The sequence below is a fragment of the Puccinia triticina genome, chromosome 6A (genome assembly GCF_026914185.1).
Source record: "Puccinia triticina chromosome 6A, complete sequence".
Classification (NCBI taxonomy): Eukaryota; Fungi; Basidiomycota; class Pucciniomycetes; order Pucciniales; family Pucciniaceae; genus Puccinia; species Puccinia triticina.
In genome coordinates this window covers 4,772,628-4,783,023 of record NC_070563.1, presented here as the reverse complement: position 1 = coordinate 4,783,023, position 10,396 = coordinate 4,772,628, and the positions used below count along the sequence as shown (strand labels likewise).

The following is a 10,396-nucleotide window of genomic DNA, read 5'->3' as shown; positions in this document are numbered from 1 at the left end:
TATCCAACCTGGAACCACAAAATAGTCAAATTTTGTAAACCAGGGCTCGCCGCTATCTTATTGCCCAGAATTTTGCCCCACCCACCAATGGTGGGCCAGCTACGCTAACATTAGTGCTGGCGTAGCGTAGTGTTATCTTTTTTAAGCTAAGCAAAGGCGGCGCTAGTGTTAGTGGCCGGATTTGCCTGCTAGAACTACAAAGATAGAAAAAGTGCTGGTGTCCCACAGCTAAATGGGCTTGCCCAATGGGCACCTGAGTTTGGATGCCAGGTTTTGGGCAGCCTTTGGGCACCCATTGAATTTCAGTGTGGCCAGTGTTGAAGTCGGAATCTTGGATCTTTGCTGGGCTCACACACTGTCACAAGTGCTTGTTTGTGGGTCTTACCCGAGTCCAACCCAAGTCCGACCCACTGAAATCAGTAACCCTGCCCAACCCAACCCGCTTTGAGTTGGGCCATTCCAACATTCCCACAGATCTTGGCCCATCCAATCCTGTTTGGACCCTTGTTGGGCCAAACAAAAACCAAGTGGGCTGGTTTGGGCCAGCCCAATTGTCAACCCTTGTATGGGCTATTTTGTGGGTGTATATAGTATAAGCATAACACACTACAAGGATATTCCTACACTATCCTGACACCTGGTAACACCCCAGGACCCCGGAAAACCCCTAAGAAGCCGCCCCATGTAAATTCTGCTACTTCCAGGTTTTGGATATGTGGGGAAATTGGGTTTTTCCCAATTGGAACCAGTTTAGATACATAGTACATAAGGAGGATTGTTTTGGGAGAAAGGCCCAGCAGGGCACAATTGCACAGAAAAAAGGCTTTTTTGGTTGGGAATGGAACCCAAGACCTAAAGAGTTGGTTTTTCTTTCCAGGCAAACCCCAAAATATACCAATTACATTAGGACCATCCTGGAAAAATAAATCAATTTGGATATATATCCAGCGATTTACATGAGGAGTGTTTTGCAAAAAAATGTCCCCCAGATACGTGCTACATGAGATGGCTTGGTAGGGGCTCTCCAGGGTCCTAACACCTCCAAGTACCGCCTGAGCCTGCAGAGGGACCGGGGCCACCTTTAGCCGGCCAGAAACATGTACACAGTCCCTCAATGGCAGGTCATTTGACCATTGAGAGCAGCTTGGCTGGCTGCCACAGCTACAGGCCATTGAGGGAGCTGTGTAAATACTCCTCTCAATGTCTGGCGGCACTGCAAGATTATCTGCTTGGACCAGCAGTTCCAAGGACCGGCTTTTCCAAGCAGTTCTTGGACATGGCTGGTAAAAAAGAGGTTGGCCTTGCCTGTCCAAGCGTATGGTCCTGCCTGTCAACTGCTTGTACAGGCAAGTTTGACCACTTTTTGGAGTGTCATGTCTGCAGAATGCCGGACAGGTTGCAGCTCTGAGGACCCATTGGACCCCTGGCAGCCAATAAAAAAGAAAAATCAATGAAAAAACAAAGCGGGTACCACTGGTACCCGCCTGGCGCTGCTGGGTGCCTGTTTTTAGCAAAAAAACATGGCAGTACCCTACATACAACTTTTCTCCATCATAAAGTCACACCACAACAACAACCGGATTTGTTTTCAGAATTCAGTGTAGTATAATAGAGGGGCAGGTCTTCCAAACCACCTGTGACAGTAGAACTACTTAGCTGTAATATCATACTCTTATCCCCCCTCAAGGACTGCCAACCCATCCCAAAGCAATTTCCACACTGTGCCCTGTATATTCTTCCTCTAGATCTACCTCCCTCCTCCCAGCAACGGTGCAACAAATGCAATACATGTATTGTATAGGCATATACATTGTATTGTATTTATTTTTGAATACAAAATGTCTTGGTGTATTTGTATTACATTGGTCAGCCAATACAATACAATACATTTCCAAAAAAATGTATTGACTGTGCCAATCCACAAAATATTACATTTGGGGAGGGCAATACATTATGCAAAAAATACATTGTATTGTATTGGATAAAAAATACAATACAAATACAATGTATATGCTACACAAAACAATACAATACATGCCATATACAAATACATGTATAGTATTTGTTGCACCATTTCTCCCAGCATCTCAGAACTTAAGACATGTGATCTTTGACTCTTCTAGCCAATACAAATGTTATGAAAACTCGAGGGCTTGTGATAAAGATTTGATCTTGCAGGGCCCAGGCACAGGCTAGCATAGAAGTGATGTCCCAGACTGGAGACAAGGAAGACAAAATGTCCTGCATCCTCCGGCCCATGACCTTGCTGGCTCCATCCAATCCTTCCAAATTTTGGGGACCACATATTTAAACTTATGTTTGTGTATGTACTTTCACAAGAAACAAAGAGTTTAGAACTATCAAAACTGACACAAACTATTGAGTTCCTACCCATGCTGTGATTTGTGATGCATCCCATTGGGCTATGTTTTGTGAATTTGTTTTCATTTGTACTATAACAAAAAGGGAATGAAGAAAGAAAGGAGAAGGGCGTGATTCAGCAGGGAATGCACAGGAAAGACAAGGGGAACCAGACGTGAATATATCTTTTTATTGGTAAGTAAGAAGAAGAAGAAAAGATGATCAAGTAGTATACCGGAACAACCAAACAAAATAAGAAGAGTAGGAAACGGGAATGGGTGAGGGGAGAGGAGAGGAGGGTGATGATACATTCTCTTCAGGACACGAGACGACGACGACGAATGGGCGGGCGAGGATTGGAGGAAGGAATCGTACGAGACGCGAGTGAGCCTAAGACGGTGAGGACATATCAAAAAAAAAACAAGGTAGATAAGAGAGGGTGAGGGGTTTAACAGCAGCCGCTGGACTGTTGTTGCTGGACGTTCTGCCCGGCGCCCACTTTGAGAGTGGCCTTGTTTGAGCCGGTGTTGACGGTGGTCGAGCCGGTACTGATGGGGACCAGAATCAGCCTTGTATATCCAGACAACTGATCACAAATGGATTGGCTTACCGGTCCTTGATCTGTTTGGCCATCGTCAAGAAGGCCTGTTCGACATTTGTTGCACTCTTGGCCGAGGTCTCGAGGAAAGGCTAAGTTGAATAATAATGATCTCTTTTTAGTATCTGGATCCCTCCTCGGGATAGGTGAGAGAAGCGGGGAAAGAGAGACGGACGATGGTGAGCTGGTCGGCAAAGTCCTTGGCCACCGTATACTCGACCACCTTCTTCTGAGTCAAGTCGCTCTTGTTACCGACAAGGAGTTTGTTGACGCCTTCGCAGGCATACCGGTCGATCTCGTGGAGCCATTGCTTGACGTTGGTGAACGTGTCCTGGTCGGTGACGTCGTAGACGACGATGATCCCGTGTGCGCCGCGGTAGTAGGACGAGGTGATCGTCCGGAATCGTTCTTGGCCTGCCGTATCCCACTGTTGTCGCCCACGTCATCATCAGCATGATTCAGCTACGGACACATCGACTAGGGGAACGCCTACGATTTGTAACTTGACCGTCTTTCCTTCTAGCTCGATCGTTCGGATTTTGAAGTCCACGCCTGGTAATGATGATATCAGCAAGGAGTGTGGGGGGGAAGAGGTCATAGAAAAGCGATGATGAGGAGGATGTTGTGTAAGATGGGGAGAATCATACCGATGGTGGAGATGTAGCTGTCGGTGTAGGTGTCATCTGGAGGAAGCCGAGAAAGGAAGACAGATGAGCAGTAGTCAGAATGGTACAAGCGAGTTGAGTGGACTGCGACTGACCCGCAAATCTCAGGAGTAAACAAGATTTGCCCACTCCGGAGTCGCCAATGAGCAGGAGTTCTGTGTTCGATAAGCGTCGCAAGGTCAGCAAGGATATCCGTTTGTCTCTCTGTTTGTGAGGAAGGGTGCACTCAACTGAACTGGATATCGGCGTCGGTCCAGAGGAGCAGATGGAGAGGGGGTCAGTATAGGGGTTTCGGGCTGTTCAGTTACGTTTGGTGGTACTGACCAGATAGTCGTCTGCAACGGACGGGAGGAGATGGTCAGCTGGAGTCAGTCTGGCTCAGGGCTCGGTGGAAGGAGGGAGACTGACAGTCTGGAGTCATGGTGTGCTTGGGTGTGCGTGGTTGTCGCTGGGGTGGTTTTGCTGTGAAGAGATCCTGGCTGGTGGGGGATCAGCTGGGGGTGGAGGTGGGGAGGGCCCCGGGGGAGTGCTCCGGGGGGAGGGTGCCCTCCCGGGGGAGACCCCTGAGAAAGAGACACAGCCAGCCAGCCAGCCAGGACAAGCACGCCATCAACCAGCCCACTTCTCGCCGGATGAATCTGCCCACATACTCGCTCGCCGACTCACCCCACTCGACCATCCTCAACGTCTGTCTGGGCGTGCCCCCCTCAACCCGGCCAGCAGTCCTCCCATCATCCTCAAAGCGCATCAGACCGCACAGGAAACCAGATCTCAAGGGGAAGGCCCCTCAGCGAGACCAAGCAGACCTCGAAGAAGAAGAAGAGGAACAGTGGCAGGACGCCGAGTACCGTCGATACCCCACTCGGCCGGCTGCCGAACATCCATCATCCGCCGATCACCCCGCTCCCAATCAGCTCCAGGAAGACCAGAACCATCCGCTGCTCAAGCATACCGGCTGGGACGAGAGTTTTGCGACTGCGACCGCCGAGGGATGGGCGATCTATCGGAACTTCCCGCTGAGTGTCATCCACAAACACGGTTCGTGGGCTCCTTTTGGAGTGAATTCAGAAGATCAGAGGGATGTGGTCGATTGATGACTCTTTTGTCTGGCCTTGTCCGTCGCAGTTGTTCCGAATGGTTCGTTACGGATCGTCATGCCGCTGCATCGGACGAACATACTCTATCTCGTCGGCGGCCCGCCGAGCCCGTTATATTCGCCGAACAAGGTGGTGGTCTACGACTGTTCGATATCCAAAGCGGTGTTCACGATCGAGCTGAGCTCGCCCGTGGTCGGCTTGGCAGGCCGACGAGACAAGCTGGTGGTGGTCTTACAGGATCGGGTGGTGCTGTTTGGAGTGAATGGGGAGGGTGTGTGGGAGGAGGGGGAATGGGAGACGTGCGTGAACCCGAAAGGCCTGGCGTGTCTCGGCTCGGCGCCCGAAAGCAGTCTGCTGGTCTTCCCCGGGCGTCAAGCGGGCAAGGTCCAGGTGGTGCATCTGCCGCGCTTCCAGCCCGACCGGCCCGTCCCGCCCGGCGTCCGGAGCCCAGCCGGCCAGCCCCCATACCCCTCCACCGCCATCCTCGTCGCCCACACCACCCCGCTCGCCAGCCTCGCTATCACCCCCTGTGGCAAGCTTATCGCCACCGCTTCGGTCACCGGAACCCTCATCCGGATATGGAACGCTAAATCCGCCGCCCTCGTCCGCGAACTCCGCCGCGGTACCGACGGCGCTGTCATGTGGGGCTTGCGCTTCAGACCCGACGGGCTCGCCATATGCGCCAGCAGCGACAAGGGCACCATCCATGTCTGGAGCCTTGCCGAGAAGGCTAAAGCCAAAGAGCCCAGCGAGGATACAGGGTGGGTCAACCTACCACTCAACACAGAACGGACGATTCTCCTCCCTCTAGAATGCTTCATGTTTACTGACTGAGAGGGTGGTCGACCTTACCCAGGAAAGCCGGGCGGCCGTTGGCGTTACTGAAGCCCTATCTGCCGAAATACTTCCACTCGACCTGGTCAGACGCATTCTTCCGGCTGCCAGGCCCGGGCGGCAAAGCGCCGCGAACGACGGGTCTTCCCGGCATATTTGGGCCCTCGACGGGGCCATCGGGCGAGCCTCAGAAAGCGGCAGGAGGAGGGGGAGAGGAAAGAGAAGGGATGGGCGGGCCGAGGACGGTGGAGGACGATGTCAGTCTGGTCAGCTGGATCCTCGCCCACGCCCCCGGCCTCGACCCCCCGTCCATCGAGCCCCAGATCGTCGCCATCACCCGCTCCGGCGCCTGGTTCAGACTCCGCATCCCCCTCGCCTCCGGCCCCATCTCCCAGCCCCCCCACCCCACCCCCACTCCCTCTAAAAACACCGCCCTCGATCGTAGCGTCCAGCTCGAATGCGTCGAGTATCGAAGGTTTAATGAAGACGACGAGTGGAGCGACGACGATCAGAACGACCTTCTCGGCCGGTTTCCTTCTTGACCCCTCTCTCGCCTTCCTTCACATCATCGTCTTTTCATTCTTACCATTTGCATCGTGCCTCTGGTTGTTGTATTTTTTTGTTCCTTTTCTCGCTTCATTCCAATCGATAAAGCGTTTTTTACCCCGATGTTCGACCTCTAGCTACGGACCTGTTTTTCTCTCTCCAACGTAACCTATCCCTTTAATTGTACTTGTTGTAATTCTGTTGTTATTCCTGATTTATTTTAGTAATATGCAAGACTATTCCCTCCCTCTCTGATGATCCTTAGGTGGATTTGATTTCAAATCATTCAAATCACGGTCACACAGGTATTACTCTTGAAATGAGCATTTTCAGGGGTGGTCTGTTCCATCCATGTAGTTTTTTGAGGCTGAACCAAAGTTTAAGCAAGATTTGACAGAGACTTGCTTCACGTTTTGGTGAATCAAGAATCAGTTTTGGTGGCCAAATGGGGCAAGAGAGATTTGCCATAGGATTCATAAGTCTTAGCACTGCTAGCATAATTGGCTGGAATGACATGTCTACATACATGTGGACATACCCAATTTTTGCAGACTAGGGGCATCTCCCCTGCAGAAAGGAATTTGGAAGTGAATTGTCTCATACTCAATCGGATGTTATCATCTGTAGCGATCAAAATTTATTTATCGGAAATCATCAAATTTCCTTCATCTTTCCAAGAATTCTCCCCTCCCATGCATCAATTCACATATGCAAAGAAATAAGTCCTGTGTTCAAAGTTGACTTGCCTAAAATCATCACACCACAAAATCATAAAATCTGGAGCTGAAAAAATATGTACCAAAACCCAAAGTAGAGTAGTAATTCCAAAGTTTGTCATAAAGATTATCACTCAAAATTGTTATGATTTTATGATTTGCAAAATTTATGGGTTCAACATTTGCATTGTTTGGTGTCTTGGCAATTGGATATTTAATTGCCTCCAAACCATAGAGAAATGCCCTGCTATCTTTGGTTTGGAACTGTTGGAAAGCTGGAGCTGGGTGATCATGGTTAGCTGGTGCATGATCCCGGTGGAAAAAGTCAAAGATTTGAGGTAAATACCAAACTGGACAGGTTTGAGAATTTTTGCCCATGGACACTGGAGAGCCATGTGCATACTTGTAGGCTCAGCATGTGACTCCCCAGTTTCAGAAAACAAAACTCAAAGCTACATACAAAAGTTTAAGACCAAGTTTTTGGTCTGGGTTTTTATGGGTGTTGTTTACCAAACTTAACACAGTCCCTCCGAGGAGGTTGCGTGAAGCGCGACCTCCGCAGGAGGGACTTGCCCGCAAGCGGTGATCTTTGGCACAGGAAGAACGGGATTTTTTGAGAAAATCACACTTTTTTTAGTAATCTCACAATTTCTCCCTCATCTTACCAAGTTATTTCTCCTGATTTTCATTACATGAAAGCTCTGCATTTTGCAGAGGGGACTGCCGCTTTAAAAGTTTCATTATCTGCTTTCCTCATTGTGTAATCAAAGCAACAAACCATCCAACTTCCTCCTGAGGGGGAGGAGTGAGTAACTTGATAAACTGCCCCAATATCTTTTTTCCTTTCAGAGTTTAGACAGCCACCTGACATATCATGTTCAGTAGCCTATACTAATCTCAGCTTTGTAATTGAAACTGCATGCGTGTGTCAGTGAGTTTGTTAGAGTATGGCATTGCGGTATCTTCGAGCTAGTCCGTACACTTTTGCCTTTGGAGCATCCGGTCAAACAGGAATGTAGAGCTGAGGGAATAAGGATAAGATGAAGATGAAGCCCTGCTTCTTCTCTATCTTGTGGTGTAACACACTATGCAAAAAAACCATGGCATGGGGGTATAAATACTGATGCAAAAAAACCCCTTCATGGAGCCTCAAATTTGTTCCCTGACATGCCAACTTTCACCGCTTAGGTGTAAGTCCCTCCTGCGGGGGGCCCTTCGGGCCCCCTTGGAGGTACTTTGATAAGTTCGGTTATTTACCCAATTTTGGCAGAGAACCCCGGCCGGAATGCCCCCATAAGACAGGCCCAACAGCCTCCAACAGCTAGTAAAACATTCAACTGTTTCATATTCTGAAGCAAGGCACTATGTATTCAGAGCTTCATGCTTGAGTCAATTTGTGGAAATGCATGGTGTTCAACGTTTGTTTCCATGAAATCATATGATCAAACCCTCCGGAAATTCTTTGGACCATCCTAACACCCCTTATCTGTTCAGCCCATAAACACAAGACAAGTTTCCAAATGCATTGAGTAGGTCCCTGCAACAATCAATAAGCTGATGGGATCAACGAGTGAAGAAAGGCGCCCAGAATAAGAGCTGAGTTATAAAAAGCCAACCTGTCTTCATATCAAGTCAAAGATTCACAAGCGAATCGGCCATCTACACAGTCATCAAGTCAAAGAGTCACGAGCGATTTGGCCAGCTATGAAATTCATTGTCTTGAGTCTAGTTGAGTTCACGTAGATTTTCGGAAGCATTCTATGTAACTTGCACGAACAAACCAACAAACTGACTATGCGTAGAGCCTTTCGCTTGCACTTGTTGGTTATTTAGGCTTCATTTACCATGGTAGCTATGGCTTTTCAACCGTGGCAAGCAGGCCGTTATCTAGAAAATCGCGAAGATCTGACAGAGGAGGTTCGATTGTTGGGTCCATCTTCAGTATCAAACCTTCGGCAGCAAACTAATCCGCCGACCAGCGAGGGAAGCAGTCGTCCTTTGTCACAGGAAACCAGCCGGGACTGGGAGGAACAGATGCAGCGTCATTTAACACAGCAGTTAAGTTTAAGAGAGCAACGCCGGCGTGGTTCGTCACAGGAAAGGGGGACACGCAGGCGTCGTTTGTCATATGCAGGAGCATTTGAACGGATAACACCCAATGACAATGCTCATCAATCACCGCAAGAATCTATTGCTGCTCCGACCCCGCCACGCACAAGCGCAATCGCGAGGAATCTCACGCCAACCTTCGACATGCTCGCTCAACACCGCCTGCCCCAACAGTTGCAAGCCAAACATGCCCGGATGTTAAAGGCGAGAGAAGATTTCATCAAATATACCGTCATTTTGGGATATATGCCTTACAACAAGCAGCATAAGTTTCAAACGCAAATCTCTGGTCAGGATACAATCTCATTGGCTGAAGCTCTAAACTTCCGGGCCATGACAGCCACCCAACCTGGCACAAGCAGCGGACTTGCCACTTCACATTATTCCGGAGCAGGTGATCAACTTTCAGCAACCGGCGGCATATTGGGAAAGCTTGAGGATAAGCAAACTGAAGATTCTAGTCACAAGGAAAAGCCTTCCAATCACGAAAAAATGACCAAGTATCAGGATGGCAGTTCAACATCCAATCCCACCAATTACAGAATGTTGCACATCTTATTAGGTGATCCACAAGACCCTGAATGCGCAATCTGTTTGGATGAATTCATGCAGCCTGGACGAGGGCCATTCCCTGAAGTTGCAAGGATCAGGCGGTGCAGACATTACTTTCACCCCAAATGTATCTATGGTTGGATGGTGAAACAAGCCAAGCTTCAAGTTGATTATAGCTGCCCATATTGCTGCCAATCAATGAAGCCAACCTAATAATTTAGACTCAAAGTATCTGTATATATGTATATTCTTTCTAAATTTGCACTTTTGCACATTTTTTAGTGAAAAGTGAAATCACAACAAACCAAATCAAAAAATTTAAAATTACTCATATGGAAACACAGTTTGACAGTTTGCTGCAGAAATAACTTAACTGATTCCCTCCAAATATGGGGATGGGATTCCATCCCACAGGGACTCTCCAAAGGAGGGAGTTCATGCTAAGTTGACCCTGCCCTGACTCAGTAACATATACATATTCAAACGTATAAAATTTGCACACTGCAAAACACACTTTTCTCACTGCAAGAGACAGCTTTGTGAGTCAGCTCATCAAAGGCACTCAAGTCACACCTGTAGATGACCTGTGTACTGGTCATTGAGAGGACTCACACCTCCTCTCAATAACTGGTCTGTACCGGCCATCAAGGGGAATAGCCCCTCCTCTTGATACAAGAAAAGTGAGAGACAGAAGGAAAACACAGGCACAAGTGAAAACATCAACAAAGGAAACATAGACACAGACACCAGGAAAAAAAAAAGTCACTTGATGACAAGTGACATCATGCCAGCTCCAGCGGGCTACCCATCATCTACCCACCATCTACCCATCATCTACCCACCATCTAACCACTTTCAGAATTTCCACAGGAGATCCTCAGTTTTCAATGGGCACCACTGATCCCCATTTCTGGTCAG

The 10,396-nt window shown here is 48.7% G+C and overlaps 3 protein-coding genes across 3 annotated transcripts; 2 read left to right on the top strand and 1 right to left on the bottom strand.

The window, feature by feature from the left end:
* Window positions 1–2,809: 2,809 nt before the first annotated feature.
* On the bottom strand, window positions 2,810–4,045 carry PtA15_6A578 (uncharacterized protein; the record flags this gene model as incomplete). Its single annotated transcript, XM_053170298.1, has 8 exons — window positions 2,810–2,909; window positions 2,972–3,051; window positions 3,135–3,386; window positions 3,453–3,511; window positions 3,607–3,642; window positions 3,720–3,779; window positions 3,933–3,959; window positions 4,033–4,045. The coding sequence occupies 8 exons, from the start codon at window positions 4,043–4,045 to the stop codon at window positions 2,810–2,812; spliced, it is 627 nt and encodes a 208-aa protein (XP_053021504.1).
* A 211-nt stretch (window positions 4,046–4,256) lies between these two features.
* PtA15_6A577 (uncharacterized protein) lies at window positions 4,257–6,097 on the top strand (the record flags this gene model as incomplete). The annotated part of the gene is made up of 3 exons (XM_053170297.1): window positions 4,257–4,662; window positions 4,750–5,482; window positions 5,578–6,097. 3 exons carry the CDS (start codon window positions 4,257–4,259, stop codon window positions 6,095–6,097), a joined length of 1,659 nt encoding a protein of 552 aa, XP_053021503.1.
* A 2,424-nt stretch (window positions 6,098–8,521) lies between these two features.
* On the top strand, window positions 8,522–9,691 carry PtA15_6A576 (uncharacterized protein; the record flags this gene model as incomplete). The annotated part of the gene is made up of 2 exons (XM_053170296.1): window positions 8,522–8,545; window positions 8,651–9,691. The coding sequence occupies 2 exons, from the start codon at window positions 8,522–8,524 to the stop codon at window positions 9,689–9,691; spliced, it is 1,065 nt and encodes a 354-aa protein (XP_053021502.1).
* Between the last annotated feature and the right edge of the window lie 705 nt (window positions 9,692–10,396).